General features: G+C 45.4%; 1 protein-coding gene across 11 annotated transcripts in view; it reads left to right on the plus strand.

The window, feature by feature from the left end:
* Window positions 1-17,441, plus strand: part of LOC140395389 (putative uncharacterized protein MYH16) — a 459,619-nt gene that overhangs the window by 340,996 nt on the left and 101,182 nt on the right. For 10 of the 11 annotated variants that reach the window (XM_072483086.1, XM_072483088.1, XM_072483091.1 and 7 more), the window contains 2 exons: window positions 6,543-6,629; window positions 15,756-16,001. In XM_072483086.1, the coding sequence (XP_072339187.1) occupies window positions 6,543-6,629; window positions 15,756-16,001 (333 nt within the window). The remainder of the gene's footprint in view (window positions 1-6,542; window positions 6,630-15,755; window positions 16,002-17,441) is intronic. The other variant, XM_072483089.1, reaches the window with a different exon arrangement.

Raw genomic sequence — 17,441 nt, forward strand, 5'->3', positions numbered from 1 at the left:
GACGAGGCCAGTAAGGATCACATTGCATGGTCGTTGGAGTTCAGATACAGAGCAGCTATGATCTAATTGAATGTTGGGTCAGGCATGTAGGGTTGAATGGCTTACCCTTGTTTCTGTGTTGATTCACTTGGTGGTGGGGGGGGCGGGGGGGGAGGTGGAACTTGCTATTATTAGCATCACTGAAACCATGCAGTATTTTACAAATAGCTTGTGTGTAACTGTCTTTTCAGTGTTCCAATTTATGGCCTTAAAAGGGTTCCCTGGTACACTTACTGCCACGTCTGGGAGTGTATGTCAAAATGATTTGCGTCTGAGGGAAACAAGTATCTGAAACTCTGAGCAGACAGGCCATTAGCTGATTGACAGTGCCATACTTTGTTTGCAGTAAGAAAGGTGAGACTACTTTTGACAGGGTCAGGCGTCACACTGCATGAGAAGTACCATTCACCTTCTGTGACTTCCAATAAGAAGTGACATGTGCTTATAAACAAGCTAAATGGCACCAAGCACTGCTGCTTAAGTCTGAATACAAAGAGAGGTCAGTTTGTTGAGGCTATTTTCAAAATCTGACCTGGATCCCAGGAATACCTCAGCTGTGTCTTCTCCCATGTGAGAAATTGCTAAGAGACATCTATCAGTCGTATGTGAAGTCTATTGAATGGAGAGGAAGGAAAGGTGCAGTCATCAACATTTATTAAATTGAAGAGTACTCCCAGACCGCGCTTCCCCATTCTCCTCCTGTATCGATCTTTAGTCATGATGAGGCAGTTAGAATTCTTCTTTTTGGGGGTTGTCACTATAATTCAAAAGGTGGGGGGGATGGGTGGCTGTGGGAGTGGGCTAGGATGAAGAGTGGGGGTAGTTAGGATGTGGTTACTGTGTGCTGATTATTAGAGTTGTTGCTTTCTCTTTTTTCCTGTATATACTTGAAAATACCTCTAATAAAAATGTATATATTTTTAATCGAGGAGGCACAAGAAGGTAGAACTCGAGCACATAGTATCTCAGAGGATTGTGGGGCTGGAGGAGACTTCAGAGACAGGCCATGGAGGGATTGAAAACAAGGATGGAAATTTTAAAAGCAAGATGTTTCATCAGCCAGGAGTCCGCATAGATCAGCGAGGACAGGAATGATAGGGGAACTGGACTTGCTGCAAGCTAAGACATGGGCAGCAAAGTTTTTGATGACATCAAATTTACAGATGGTAGAATGTAGGAGACCAGCCAGGAGTGCATTGGAATAATCCAATCTAGAGGTACTGAAGTCTTGAGTGAGGGTTTCTGCAGCAGATGAACTGAGCCAAGTGATGCTATGGAAGTGGAAATAGATGGCCTTATTCATGACGTGAAAATTAGGTCGGAAGCTCATTTGGGGATTAAATGTTGTCATAATATACATCTATGTATACAATGGAGAGCAGACAGGCAGTGATTGACACGCAGGATGACCAGTAAGCACACAGAACAGAGCAGCCAAACACCAGACAGGACACGACCACGATAAAGCCAGAGGGCACCAGTTTTCCCGCTCTCTCTCAGGACCCAGCCTCTGAGACAGTCAGAGCTCATGAGCTAGCCAGTGTCTACACCATGTGGTAGCTAGGTTAGTCTGGTCAGGCTAGTGTCAGGTCTCCAGTCAAGTCAGCATAGTGTCAACCCACAGTTGAACATGTATCATAGTTTGGATGTTGAATATAATGGTGTTGCATTTTATCCAGTGTTGGAGGTCTGTCTCTCGCTACACTGCATCAAATGCAGTTCACCTCGACCCAGCCTACCCAACACATCAAATGTGACACCATGGTTGCAAACACACTGGCGTAATTTGAGACTGTTGTCAGAGAGGGCATTGGCGTTTGTGGTGGAGACGGAAGACAGTGGCTTCAGTCTTCCAAATATTTAAAAGTGAAAAAGATAAAAGATTCTTTATAATGCCTCTGATTTGATTTTTCCCAGTTGCATCAATTGACTAACCTGTAATTTGAGGAATTTATACTGTACCCCATAATAAGCATTGGGCAGTTAAAAGTTATCCTAAAAGCTCACATAAAAAGAAACCGTTTGCAATTATATAATGTCTTTCACAGCCTTGGGATGTCCCAAAGAAAGGAAAATGGTGTTTCTTTCTCCACTAGTCACTGTTTAGTTGTACATGTTGCTTTTATGCAGTCATTATTCCTTGTGGTGGCGATGTAGTGTTAATTTAATCCCTCCCTCTTCAGAGTTTGAGTTCATCCACTGCAGGGTGCCCTGTGGTGCACCACCCGAACAATGAGTGTTGGCAGAGTGTCCAACTCTTGGATGGCATCAAAGTAGATCCTGCACTTTCCAGTGTGGGTGACTGGTCAATGGTCAGGACCAAAACACAAGTTGAAATGTTATCTCTTGTTGCCCAGCAGTGCCACCCCAAATGCCATTCTGGAAGAACAGCAACCAGCTTTTCCCAGGCAGATGATTGCTCCTGAGACCTCACTGGTCAGCAAGGCATCTCACTATGTAGTACTTTAATTCACTGAGCAATCTGGGAATCTGATCACAACCAATTAAAGAAACCCTATTTTTGACAGGAACATGATGTTCACTAAAGGGAAATTACAATCTGAGGAATGCATAAAAATGCAGCACAAGGAAAGTGGTGCCTCAGGATTTGTTCTGGTTGTATTTTTTCTTGCTGAAAATGTTTCAACAATCTACTTAAATCCCTTAAGATTTATGAGTCCTTTGTCAAAGAAATATGTTTAGTGAGTTAGCCTAAGGGAACATCAGGAAGTGTTCTGTTTCTGCAATTATTCAGCAGCAACAACCCATCATTCATCAGATAATTGTAGCATAACGTGTTAGCTAATGTCTGATCATGACTTGGGAGGTAAGTTTCTAAGTGCTCATTGGTGGTGGGGAATCTTGAGATTCTTTCCTTCCCTCCTACCTCCCTACGTACATCTGATGATTACAAAGACACATTTTCCTCCATTTTCTAATAGTGCATTTGAGATGGTAATGTTCCTCATTGTCACTGGGAAATTGGGAGTCTGGTGATTGAGGCTTGTGCATTAGGAATGAGGGAGGTCAGGGACTGGTATGTTGGGGGTCAGGATGGAAGAGGCCATGAGATCTGAGGGTGGTCAAGGCTGGGAGATCGGAGTTCTAAGAGTTGGGGGGAGGGGCTGGGGATGAGTGCTGCCAAATTGAGGTCATGGATCAGGAACCAGAAATGTTGGCAGCCATGAAATCGGGGGTTATGGTTTAGGAGCGATTGAAATCAGATGCCAGTAGATAGGGAGGTTGTGGGTTGGGAACAGAGATATCGGGAGTCTGGAACATAGCAGGCCGGTTTGGGAGAGGAAGCCATGGTCACGTTCCTTTTAATGTGGAGTCTAAACTCCTACCTTTTGGGTGGCATTTTCTAGTGGTCCCTTTAAGAAAGGTTGGTTTACCTTCTGTGTGCCAGAGAAAACTGCAGTGTGTGCTGTCGTAATTCAGCAGCCAATTTGACAGAGGCCAAAAAGAGACATTAGGTCCTCTATTTGTATAAGCAGCTGGTCTTATGACAGTTTCAGGTAAACACCCTTGATGACTAAAGGCCCATGTAACCAGTGTGGTGTGTACACACACCCACAATCCCCCCCCCCTCCCCCACCCCCTTCCCCCACACACACACACAGACCACCACACACACTTGAGTTGATGCTCCAGGTACTAACAATATACGTCATACATTAATGTTATAAAAGTCCGTTTCTAAACAGTTTAAAGTTAACATTAAATAAAGGGCAAAACATATTAGTTGCTTTTAAAATACCACGTGGCACTCTTTGAGTTGCAACACTACGTTTTCAATTCGAGATTATATTTGCAATATGCCTTTCACATCAAACATATGTAGCTCGGGGCTTTCTTATTGTTTTCAATTTCTCTGTGTACAATGGTTGATGGACCTCAGACAGTGGCCTTTTTCCCAATGCACCTTTGTGGCAGATGCTTCAAACTTAGTGCGTCCCTCATCACATAGTCCTGTACCTTGGAATGTACCAGTCTGCAATACTCAGATGTCAACAGCTCTTTGCACTGGGAGATCAGCAGGTTTTTGGGCAGGTGATTTCACTCAGTTGATGGTCCTCCAGCAGCAGGTGGTGCATGCGTCTCAGGGAACAGTGCGTAAAAACAGTGAGTCCCACGTACTGGAACCACTTGGGATGAACTTTGCCAAAAAACACTGCAACGTTTTCCAGATCGGCTTTGCAAAGACATATTGCTGAAGGACTGGGCAATGGTCTCTTATCCATGGTAGCTGCCTCGTGGTCAACTTGGGGAGGGGGTGAAACTTTGGGCATGATGGAAAGACTGATTTGGAGGGCTTTTCTCACTATCATCCAAACCTTGTCTTGTGCTTGTCTGAAAGTTCTGGTGATGAGGCATTCTGCCAAATGACTTTGACAATTCACTCCGAGAACCAGCAGTTCATATTGCATGAATATTGAGCTGTTCCTTCTACAATTGGCATACTTTTGAATGCTATCCTGATGAGTGCAAGACAAAAAGCTTTGACAGCATGTCTTTTTTTTTCAGTGTGGGCCTTGTTGTGAGCCTGTATGATCAGTTTGTGGGAAATCCATTAGGTTTCAGCAAGATCCTCATACTGAGTTACTGTAAAGTGGCATTCAGTGCACAACTACACCAATATCAGAATAATTCCAAGGTCAGATCTTTTAGAACTCCCTTCCTCACAAGGCAGCTGAAAAAGAGGTCTTTGAATATTTTTAAGACAAAGCTAGATAAATTCTTGATAAATAAAGGGGTGAAAGGTCATCTGGAGCAGGCGGGTCAGTGAAGGTGACGTTACCATCAGATCAGCGAATGATGACCTGACAACCATGTTATTCAATGGTCACTTAGCATTTCAAAACAAAGTCCGATGGACCAAATTAAAAACATATATAACTTATGCTAAAGCATTTCATCGTGACATGTGAAGTTTGGAGCACCTTTGTACTTACCTTTCATACGCTGCCTGACTTCCATACCATGGTTTATAGCACCTCTGTGCTGGTGTGAATTTTTCCTTCCAAAACATGCCCGACTCCATCAATATTGCAGGAAGGTCTGAAATTCCCACTTCCACAATACTGCTGGCAATGTGCGGCCCCTTTATCCCACCCCTCTGGAAATAGCCAGCATCGGGACATAGGGGATGGGAATCCCAGAGGTGGTCCTGCCCAGCATTTTTAAAACCAGCCTGACGCTCTTTGGCCTTGCGTTGGGGTGGGAAAATCAGCCCAAAGTACAGTATCATTGGAAGAAGTCAGTGACATTGTATCCATTGTACTTGTTGTCACTGTGAGATTTACCTTGTCTTGCCCTCTGTCACCCTATCTTTCCTCTCTACAAGGAAGTGGAGGATATGTTCCCTCCAGTGTACCAGCAACGCAAACAGGCCTTAACAATAGGCCCTATGCCCTCGCAATGCAAAACAAAATGCCACACTGCTCAGTTCACCTGCTTAAATCAGTCATTTTAACGGTGTCTTATTTTATTCAGTTACTGCGTAAAATGCTATCACAGGAAACATTTTATACCAGTGAAATAAAGTAGCTGGGGTTTAAGAAAATTTGTTCTCTGATTAGGAGTGTAATGGTGCATAACAGGCCACAGGCCAGTGAGTTCCTGACCACATATGAATTTTCAACAGCTTTGCTGTAACAACGTAATCCTCACTTTATAGAAATGAAAACTCATCGCCTTCTGTCTGGGCCTCAAACACATGCACCTCCTCCCTCCCTTAGTCCACTCTCCTTCAACTGACAGGCAGAATAAATCTAAGCTTTTCACCAAGTGATCACTCATTTCAGATCTGCCTGCATCAAGTCCTTTCATCCCTGACTTCCAAACCCTTCTTCCTTAACCTGGGTTTTTCAACTTGGAAACAAAGAGGCATCTCATCACAAATGCACAGAAAATCCCTGACCTATGAAATCTAAAAGAATCAAATGTGGCATAAAGCTAAAATTTCCACCATGCTCGATTTTCCATATTTAAGGAAGGATATTGGAGGCAGGAGAGTGAAATTTAACTGAATGGGTCCATGGGATGAGGGCGTTGTCCTGTGATGAGAGGTTGAGTTACACTCTGGAGTTTAGGAGAATGAGAGGTGATCACATGGAAACGTACAGGATTCGGAAGGGCCTTGCCAGGGTAGACACTGAGAGATTGTTTCCTCTGGTTGGCGAATCAAAACCACGGGCACACTTTCAGGATCAGAGACTTAGAACTGAGATGAAATGACTTCACCTAAAAGGTTGCGGATCTTTGGTATTCTCTACCCCTGAGGGTTGTGGATGCTCCATCATTGAATACTTTTAAGACTGGGATAGACACTTTTGGTTTCTCGGGGAATCAAGGGATTTGGGGAATGGGGAGAAAAGTGGACTTGAAGCCTACGATAAGCCCTGATCGGATTGTAAGGCAGCGCAGGCTCGCTGGACGACATGGTGTACTCCTGATCCTATTTCTTGTGTTCTTATGAAGTGCACTTCCCATGTTCACAGGTTGAGAAGCAGCGAGCTGATCTTACCAGGGAACTGGAGGATCTGACTGATAAACTGGAGGAAGCAGGTGGAGTAACTGCATCCCAGGTAATAATTCAGAGCTACTTTTCACTGGCTGCTCACAATATTATTTAATGCTGACTTTTATTCACATTGGAGTATTCAGATACAGGCACTTATAGGGGCCTTTCCCAATTCCTGTGAGGGCAGGATTACTAGACAGAGACAGCTTAAATCTGCAATGTAGTTGACTCTTAAATGCCTCTGAAATAGCCGAGCAAGCCACTCAGTTGTACTCAACTGCTACAAAAACATAAAAAAGAAATTAAACCGGCCGGACTACCCAGCATCGAACCAGGCACAGGAAATGATATCGGCAAACTCAACCCTTTCAACCCTGCAAAGTCCTCCTGACTAACAGCTGGGGGCTTGTGCCAAAGATGGGAGAGCTGTCTCACAGACGTGTTAAGCAACAGCCTGACGCAGTCATACCCACAGAACCATACCTTACAGACAATATCCCAGACAGCAGTATCTCCATTCCTGGGTATGTCCTGCCTCACCGGCAGGACAGACCCAGCAGAGGTGGCGGCAAAATGGGATGCAGTTGAGAGGGAGTTGCCCTGGGACTCCTCAACATCGACTCTGGACCCCATGAAGTCTCATGGCTTCAGGTTAAACATGGGCAAGGAAACCTCCTGCTGATTACCACGTACCAGCCACCATCAGCTGATGAATCAGTACCCCTCCGTGTTGAACACCACTTGGAGGAAGCACTGAGGGTGTTAAGGACGCAGAATATGCTCTGGGCGGGGGACTTCAATGTCCATCATCAAGAGAGGCTTGGCAGTAGCACCACAGACCAAGTTGGCATGGTCCTAAAAGGACATATCTGCTAGACTGGGACTGCAGTGGGTGGAGAGGGAACCAACAAGAGGGAAAAACATACCTGATCTCATCCGCACCAATCTGCTTGCTGTAGATGCATCTGTCTATGACAGTATGGGTAGAAGTGACCACCGCACAGTCCATGTGGAGACAAAGTCCCGTCTTCATGTTGAAGATACCCTCCATCGTGTTGTGTGGCACTACCACCGTGCAAAATAGGATAGACTTTGAACAGATCCAGCAACTCAATTGGGCATCCATGAGGCGTGTGGGCCATCAGCAGCAGCAGAATTGTATTCAACCACAATCTGCAGCCTCACGGCCTGGCATATCCCCCACTCTACCATTATCACCAAGCCAGAGGATCAACCCTGGTTCAATGAAGGGTGCAGGAGAGCATGCCAGGAGCAACATCAGGCATACCGAAAAATGAGGTGTCAACCTGGTGAAGCTACAACACAGGACTACCTGCATGCCAAACAGCATAAGCAGCAAGTAATAGACAAACCTAAGTGATTCCACAACCAGTGCATCAGATCTAAGCTTTGCAGTCCTGCCAGATCCAGCTGTGAATGGTGGTGGACTATTAAACAACTCACTGGAGGAGGCGGCACCACAAATATCCCCATCCTCATTGATGGAGGACCCAGCACATATGTGCAAAAGACAAGGCTGAGGCATTTGCAACGATCTTCAGCCAGAAGTGCTGAGTGGATGATCCTTCTCGGCTTCCTCCAGAGATCCCCAGCATCACAGGTGTCAGTCTTCAGCCAATATGATTCGCTCCAAGTAATATCAAGAAACGACTGAAGGCGCTGGATACTGCAAAGGCAATGGGTCCTGATAATATTCCGGCAATAGTACTAAAGACCTGTGCTCCATAACTTGCCACACCCCTAGACTAGGTGTTCCATTACAGCTACAACACTGGCATCTACCCGGCAATGTGGAAAATTGCCCAGGTGTGTCCTGTATACAAGAAAGAGGACAAATTCAACCCAGCCAAATACCGCCCTATCCGTCTACTCTCCGTCATCAGCAAAGTGATGGAAGGAATCATCAACATTGCTATCCAGCGGCATTTACTCGGTAATAACCTGCTCACGGACGCTCAGTTTTGGTTCTGCCAAGGTCACTCAGCTCCTGACCTCATTACAGCCTTGGTTCAAACATGGACAAAAGAGCTGAACACCAGAGGTGAGGTGAGAGTCATTGCCCTTGACAGCAAGGCAGCATTTGACCGAGTGTGGCATCAAGAAGCCCCAGCTAAACTGGAGTCAATGAGAATCAGGGGGGAAACTCTCCGCTGGTTGGAGTCATACATGGCACAAAGGAAAATGGTTGTGGTGGTCGGAGGCTAATCATCTCAGCTCCAGGACATCGCTGCACGAGTTCCTCAGCATATGTCCTAGGCCCAACCATCTCCAGTTGCTTCATCAATGACCTGCCTTCCATCATAAGGTCAGAAGTGGGGATGTTTGCAGATGACTGCACAATGTTCAGCACCGTTCGTAACTCCTCTGATAATGAAGCAGCCCATGTCCAAATGCAGCAAGACCTGGACAATATCCAGGCTTGGGCTGACAAGTGGCAAGTTACATTCGCACCACACAAGTGTCAGGCTATGCCCATCTCCTACAGGAGAGGATCTAACCATCGCCCCTTGACATTCAATGGCATTACCATCGCTGAATACCCCACAATCAACATCCTGGGGGTTACCATTGATCAGAAACTGAACTGGACTAGCCACATTAATGCTGTGGCTACCAGGGCAGGTCAAAGGCTTTAGGAGGGTCAGGAGGTGAATTACTCTCCTACGGCGAGTAATTCACCCCCTGAACCCCCCCCCCCCCTCCCCCAAAAGCTTGTCCACCATCTACAAGGCACAAGTCAGGAGTGTAATGGAATACTCTCCACTCGTCTGGATGAGTGTAGCTCCAACAACACAAGAAGCTCAACACCATCCAGGACAAAGCAGCCCACTTGATTGCTCCTCCTTCCACAAACATTCAAACCCTCCGCCACCGACGAACAGTGGCAGCCGTGTGTACCATCTACATGATGCACTGCAGGAACTTTACAAGGTTCCTTAGACAACTCCTTCCAAGCCCACGGCCACTACCATCTAGAGCAGCAGATACCTGGGAACCCCCCCACCTGGAGGTTCCCCTCCAAGTCACTCACCACCCTGACTTGGAAATATATCGCCGTTCCTTCGCTGTTGCTGGGGCAAAATCCTGGAACTCCCTCCCTAACAAGCATTGTAGGTGTACCGATACACCTGAAGGACTACAGAGGTTCAAGAAGGCAACTCACCATCAACTTCTGAAGGGCAACTAGGGATGGGCAATAAATGCTGGCCTCACCAGTGGTGCCCACATCCCGTAAATTAATTTAAAAAAATGTTTGTATAGATTTGCATTTGCTTGCAAAATTGTGGACAGTATCTTTGAAATGGATTCATGACCTTCTAGAGGAGACATCTTTGTACCGCTTACCAAGTCACAGATACATTGCATCTGGACAAGACCTCCACTCATTTATTATATCATGGTTCCGATAGCACTGATTTTCCCATTGCCAGAAAAAACAAATCCCAAACCCTTCTTTGAAATCCATTCCATCACCATTATCATCTTCTCATATGCTTCCTGAAAACCCACGTTTTTCAGCAAAATGTGCCATTCTTCTCGGAAAGTGGAATAACTTCTTAGGGTCAAAGGTAAAGGAATGTTGTCGTGTGTAGAATGAAATGAAACACCTGACTATGTTTGTGGCGTTATAACTGATCCTCGCTGGCCAATCTGCCTTCTTGTTGGGAATAGGGAGCATTCAGCAAACATTTCTTCCAGTAGAGCATTAAGCGTAGGTCAAACAAAATTCCTTCAGCTTGTGGTAAATCAGTGGTCAGCAGCTTTACATATTTGCATTCTTGTCCGTAATGTTTCACTAAACTCCCAGGTGGCTGAGGAAGTAAATGCACACAAACATGTGGTAACAAATCATCCTAACATGAAGGGTTCCTGCTTCATTCCTCGATTTTGTTGTTGGTGAATTGGTTGATTCCATTCACTGGCTGGGATTTTCTGGCCCCAGCTGTGTGTTTTCTGGCGATGGAGATGGCTCACCATTGGCCGCCAGCGGAATCTTCCCACCCCGCTGAAGTCACAACGTTTTGCGTGGCTCGCCTGTCCTGCCGCCAGGGATCACCTTGGGCCGGACTGGAAGGTCCCACTGCTGGGAAGAGCTGGAAAATCCCGCCCCATTGTATCACCCTCTGTGCCCTGGGGCTGGGAAAAAGGGAAAAAGTTCAACCCAACCTCTTGCTCCTGGATGTTTAAGCAATGTACCTTTAAGAAAACAGTGATGTCAGAGAGTGGGTGGGGCTGAGCTCAGGTCAGCCATTTTGCAGTTTAGTTTTGCAGTTTGGAGGAAAAGAGCTGTGTGTGTGTCTGTGTTTTGCAGGGAGCTGGATCTCTGCCATGAAAGACTATCTCTGGATCATTTGGGTGATTTAAACTTATAATAGTGAAGCCTTTAACCTGATGTGATTTTGTTTAAAGGTATTAAGTCTCTTGGAAGTTTGAAGGAACATTTTAAGGAATTATTTACTGTTGCAATATTTTCTGAGTTATCTTTGAAGTAAGGGGTGTTAAGAGATCCAATGTTGATTTAAGATGTTAAGTTGAGTTCTTGGAATAAACAGTGTTTTGTGTTTAAAAATCCACGTGTCCATAATTGTAATCCCACACCTAAGGAAAAAGCCATGTGCTAGGAAAAGCAACAAATCCATTAAAGGGAGAGGTTGGTTGAACTCCATGATACATTTTGGGGTTCTGAAAATGCCTCGCCCATAACACTCCTGATGTTATCTCTGTCGAGAGGTGGATATCGGTGATTCAGTTGTGATCCTTGATCAGGTAGCCTCCAGGCATTCCCTGTCTGGCTGTAAAGACTGGCTACAGGGTCATGGGGCCAGGACGCTTGTGGAACCAACCCAACCAAGCTTCTACTCCCATCAAGGATCTACACCTTCAGAATAGAAGAGGAGGAAATTGTGGGAGGAGGACGGGCGTTATGGGTGCCATTGAGGATCCTTGGATAAAAGTAAGGATTAGTATGGAGATCCTGAGACATTCCTAAAAATCGAGAAATGCTAAAATTCCTGATGGACTGTGAGTTTGAGACACTTTGAGACGGTTCCATTAATCTAGTGGGAGCGGAGGTAATATCGTAACTTAAATTTTAATTGCCTCCCATTACATGGATAGTGAAGATGTTTTAAGTTAGGTAATTTTTTTTAATTGCTTTGGTGTCTGGATAATGAGATATAATAATGTAATATAATAGTGAAGGGAAGAAGATTGTTTCTCTGGTCCATTTGAGTAATATTTCTCTTGTCAATAATGTAAAATAGAGATTAGAAAATCAGCAGATATCTTGGGGTGGATTCTCCGCCATTGGAATTTTGCTGGCAGCCCGGGGGTTTCCCGATGGCGTGGGGCTGCCCCACAATGGAAAACCCCATTGACCAGCCAGCGAAATGGAGCATCCCACCGGCATGCTGAACCAGAAATCTGGCACGGCGGGACGTAGAATCCAGCGCCTTGTGTCTTTTTTGAAAAAGTGTTGTGATAAAATCTTCTTCTCTCGGCAACCCAGAAGACACAAGTTTAAGATGATTGGCAAAAGAGCCAGAGGGGAGAACGCAGATATTTTTAACACAGTGTGCTGTTATGATGTGGAATGCACTGGCTAACGGGGTGTTCGAAGCAGATTCAATGGTAATTTTCAGAAGAAAATGTGATGTATAATTGAAAAGCAAAATTTGCAGGGCAAGTGAGAAAATGCATTAGAGTGGGACTAACTGGATCATCTTTCGAAGGGCAGACACAGGCATAATGGACTGAATGGCCTCCATCTGTTTTGTGAGATTCTCTGATCAACAAAACATCTAGGTCTGTAACATGTAAGAATCCTTCCTGTCTGTTTCTTTTGTTCCCATTTCTTTTATTTTATTGTTTCGGTCTGTGGATCAATAATTGGGATGTGCCTTTAAGTAGAGAGAAGAAAGCTGAAGACTCAAGTCCTTCCTGTTTACTGCTTGTTACCCCCTTATCTCCACGTTCTTTTATTTTTGCCGTTACATTTTTTATCGATGGATAATTTGTGGACATGTGCCTTTAAGGCAGCCTATATCTTTAATTCAAGCAGAAGAAAGCAGAGGCCTGTGCCTTTGATTCAAACAGAAGGTTCCAGAAGGCTATGCTACTTTAAACAGGTAGTTGCAGACTGGCCAGTGTCAGTGATGACTCAATTTGATTGATTTGGCTGGTGGCCAATGAATGGACCTAAAAGGTTATGATCTGCCCAATAACAGGTGGTGATTGGATATTATCCCACTTGAATGTTTTCAGAGTAACGGGGTTCCAGTTTGGATTCACTTTTGATCCTGGCAGCCTGGATTAAGAGGTCTAACTAACTCTCTCCAAAAACATCTAACTAATTATCTGCGTAAGGCCACTGTCAGAGCTGACTCTCTGTCCAGCAATTCTGGGTGTCATTCTCTTGAGACTGCAGAAGTTTGAAGTTAAACCACGAGCTGAAAGCAAGGTTTGATGAGGAATAAAGTGTCTATACAGAAAGATATAAGCCTGAATGTGAACCACTAGCTGAAGGCCCAGTCTGGTCAGAAACAAAGCGTCTCTCCAGAAAGCCTGTTGCCAGTGAGTATTATTTTCTAACCTGTGTGGATCCTGAATGAATGACTCTGCAGGGAACATAATTACCAGCTGTAAACCAGAGACTTGATCAACCAGCATGCTGTGGTGAACTTCATATGGTGTGCTAAAGAACCACCATATGAAGCAAAGACTCTTATCTTTTGACCTTCAACCTTATTATTTTTACCCGCCTACGTGTTTGTCTGTATTGTGTGTGTGGGTAAAGGGTGGGACAGTTTTAAGTTAGTAGTAGATATTAGCTTGTCATTAACCAGTTGTATTTACTGTATATTTCATGATTGTTTATACAGTGATTGTGTTTTAACTTACAAACCTGGTGATTGTAATTATTGAGCAGCCAAGGGCCAAAGACTTAGGGAATTTTTATTATAAGATTAATTGGTTGGGACGGCATAGTGGCATAATGGTTAGCACTGCTGCCTCACGGTGCTGCAGACCTATGTTCGATCTTGGCCACTGTCCATGTGGAGTTTGCACATTCTCCCCGTGTCTGCATGGGTCTCACCCCCACAACCCAAAGATGTGCAGGATAGGTGGATTGGCCACACTAAATTGACCCTTAATTAGGAAAATTTAAAAATTCACTTGTGTTGTGACTCTGGGGCACTGCGTGGGGCTGGAATTGACCGCACACTTGCCCAAGGTGGCGTAACAGTTTAAAATCGCCTACTTGCCAGGATACTGTATTCTCAGGCTTTGTTTTTGGGAGAAGGGGAAGCCAGACTCTTCGGCAATAAGGAGATGGAAGGAACCAGTTTGAAGGAATCAGTTTGATTTGTTAACAGGCAACCAACGGTTGACCAGGGATAATGTTCCGCCTGACAACAGTCAGTGATTGGTTCCTGCTGGGTTACATTTCTGAGAGAACCTTCCAGAACTGATCAGACCTCAGAAGTGAAGGGAACTGTATTCTCTCTCTGCTGTCTATTGGTGGGAGCTGTTAAGTGTATCAAAACCAGCAGCTTGTTGCTGAAGTAATAGAACTGATCAATTGTTTTAAAAGCAGTGAGTGTCTAGCATATCCTTTGCTGTGAACCTGGACTGATGCTGAGTCTGCAGGGAATATGTGCTACATTGTGCTGTCTGTTCGATTAACTATACTGTTCATAATAAATGGTCCTCGTGTTGTGCTGTGACAGACCTGGGGCGGGATTCTCCGACCCCGCGCCGGGGGGGGGGGGGGGGTCCGACCTCGGGGGGGGGGGGGAGGGGGCCTCCAATGTGGCCTGGCCCGCGATCGGGACCCACTGATCGGCGGGCCGGCCTTTCTGCCTCCTTTCTTCTGCGTCGGCGTCTCTACTCCTGCGCCATGTTGGGTCGGGGCCACGCGGACAAGGGAGACACCGCATGCGTGCAAATCGTGCCGGTGGGACTGCGCATGCGCGGGTTCGCGCCGAGCCCACTGCGCATGCGCGCATCCCCCGGCGCCCATTCCACGGCCGGATCAGCAGCTGGAGTGGCGTGAACCTTTCCAGCACACTGCTGGCCCCCTGTAGGGGCCAGAATTGCTGATCCTGGGTCCTCGGTGACGCCGTCGAGAAACGCGACGACGTTTCCGGCGGCGTCATCACTTAGTCTCAGGATCAGAGAATCCCACCTCAGGTGACTGTAATCTATTTGACTCGACCAAAAACCTTGGGTCTTTAAGTGAATCTAATTTAACTGGTATTAAGACTTTAGGTCAAGTGGGGCTATAATTGACCGCGCACTAGCCCAGGGTGTCGTAACGACCAGGAGGCTCCAGCAACTATGGGGCTTACAGACCTGTACAGATACAAAATGATTTAGAATGCTGGTGCAATAGCAGAAACTGTTGTGTGGGTTTCCCATCCAGCTAGTTAAATTAAAGTTAGCCCCATAGATCACTAAGTGAAAAACCAAGAGATTTGTAAAACATGCTGGTGACACATTAACAGTTCATTTACACTACTGTGCAAATTCAGGATTCCTCCTTTCAAGTCCTATAATGGCCATCACCATTGGAAAACAGACCCATGGCTTGTCTTCTGACAAGCTTTTAACAACTGCTTCTACTTGTATCGTGCTTTAAATGTAATAAAAAATCCCAAGATGCTTCACATCAGCATTGTCGAACAATAGAATATTTAGCGATGATTTTAAAGGAGTCCTTGATGTACCATCAATGACCACGAGACGAGAATGGAGAAACTATCGAGGCTTTATTGCACAAGATGTTGAGCCTCCTGCAGCTGGAACCAGAATGGCTGCAGCGCAGGAGAGCATACACTTTTATACATTGCCTGCTGGGAGGAGTCAGCAGGCTGGGATTTACCGTGTTACCTGTAGTACAGTGGCAGTTCCGTAATACGCGTAGTGTGTTACCAGTGGTGTTTACCACTGTCCTCGCAAGCACAAAGAGTGAGTAATTTTTCACACTGTTTACACTTGCAGATTGAATCTATCCACTTTAACATAATCCTGAGTTGCAACCTGAACTTTAGCAGAAACTGCTGACAATCGAATATTTGCCAAACGGGATATTCCTGAAGGGAGCACCCCTTTAAGGGCAAGCCGTGATTCCTCACACTTAGATTCTTTTTAAATCTTTCTCTTGGAGATTGAGATGAATAAGAAGAGGGAGTCGGAGCTGCTGCGACTGAGACGAGAGCTGGAGGAGGCCACCCTGCAGTCGGAGTCCACAGCTGCAGCCCTTCGCAAGAAGCACGGGGATACGGTGGTGGAAATAACCGAGCAGTACGAGAACCTGCAGAGGATACGGTTGAAAACAGAGAAAGAAAAGCAAAGCATGAAGCTGGAGTTAGATAACATGGCCCTCACCATCGACAGCCTCCAAAAAGCCAAGGTATTGCTATTGCAGATTTTAAAATTATTAAACCGTGTAACTCCAAATATATTTCTTTGGGGTAGGAAACAGTATGTCTGACCTGCATTGAGCACTCTGGATTAGTCAAAGTTTTTTTCAGAGTGAACACTGGCACCACTGTGTCAATCAGTGAGGTAGAGGTGGGGTTTAACTTGCGGCACTATTCAGTGGTGGCACGGTAGCACAATTGTTAGCACTGTTGCTTCACAGCGCCAGGGTTCCAGGTTCGATTCCCGGCATGGGTCACTGTCTGTGCAGAGTCTGCACGATCTCCCTGTGTCTGCATGGGTTTCCTCTGGGTGCTCCATTTTCCTCCCACAAGTCCTGAAAGACACGTTGTTAGGTGAATTGGACATTCTGAATTCTTCCTCTGTGCACCCAAACAGGCGCCGGACTGTGTCGAAGAGGGGCTTTTCATAGTAGCTTTATTGCAGTGTTAACGTAAGCCTACTTGTAACAATAAAGATTACTTTATTAAATTAAAAGTAAACAGAGTCTCTGCAAACTACAGCAAACAGTTTATTTAAACTTTTCTACAACTACAGCAGTTTATGACCCGAGATGGCACCCAGCATCATCTAAACCCGTCATAAACATAAGAACATAAGAACTAGGAGCAGGAGTAGGCCATCTGGCCCCTCGAGCCTGCTCCGCCATTCAATGAGATCATGGCTGATCTTTTGTGGACTCAGCTCCACTTTCCGGCCCGAACACCATAACCCTTAATCCCTTTATTCTTCAAAAAACTATCTAACTTTATCTTAAAAACATTTATTGAAGGAGCCTCTACTGCTTCACTGGGCAAGGAATTCCATAGATTCACAACCCTTTGGGTGAAGAAGTTCCTCCTAAACTCAGTCCTAAATCTACTTCCCCTTATTTTGAGGCTATGCCCCCTAGTTCTGCTTTCACCCGCCAGTGGAAACAACCTGCCCGCATCTATGCTATCTATTCCCTTCATAATCTTATATGTTTCTATAAGATCCCCCCTCATCCTTCTAAATTCCAACGAGTACAGTCCCAGTCTACTCAACCTCTCCTCGTAACCCAACCCCTTCAGCTCTGGGATTAACCTAGTGAATCTCCTCTGCACACCCTCCAGTGCCAGTACGTCCTTTCTCAAGTAAGGAGACCAAAACTGAACACAATACTCCAGGTGTGGCCTCACTAACACCTTATACAATTGCAGCATAACCTCCCTAGTCTTAAACTCCATCCCTCTAACAATGAAGGACAAAATTCCATTTGCCTTCTTAATCACCTGTTGCACCTGAAAACCAACTTTCTGCGACTCATGCACTAGCACACCCAGATCTCTCTGCACAGCAGCATGTTTTAATTTTTTATCATTTAAATAATAATCCCTTTTGCCGTTATTCTTACCAAAATGGACAACCTCACATTTGTCAACATTGTATT

The sequence above is a fragment of the Scyliorhinus torazame genome, chromosome 18 (assembly GCF_047496885.1).
Source record: "Scyliorhinus torazame isolate Kashiwa2021f chromosome 18, sScyTor2.1, whole genome shotgun sequence".
Classification (NCBI taxonomy): domain Eukaryota; kingdom Metazoa; phylum Chordata; class Chondrichthyes; order Carcharhiniformes; family Scyliorhinidae; genus Scyliorhinus; species Scyliorhinus torazame.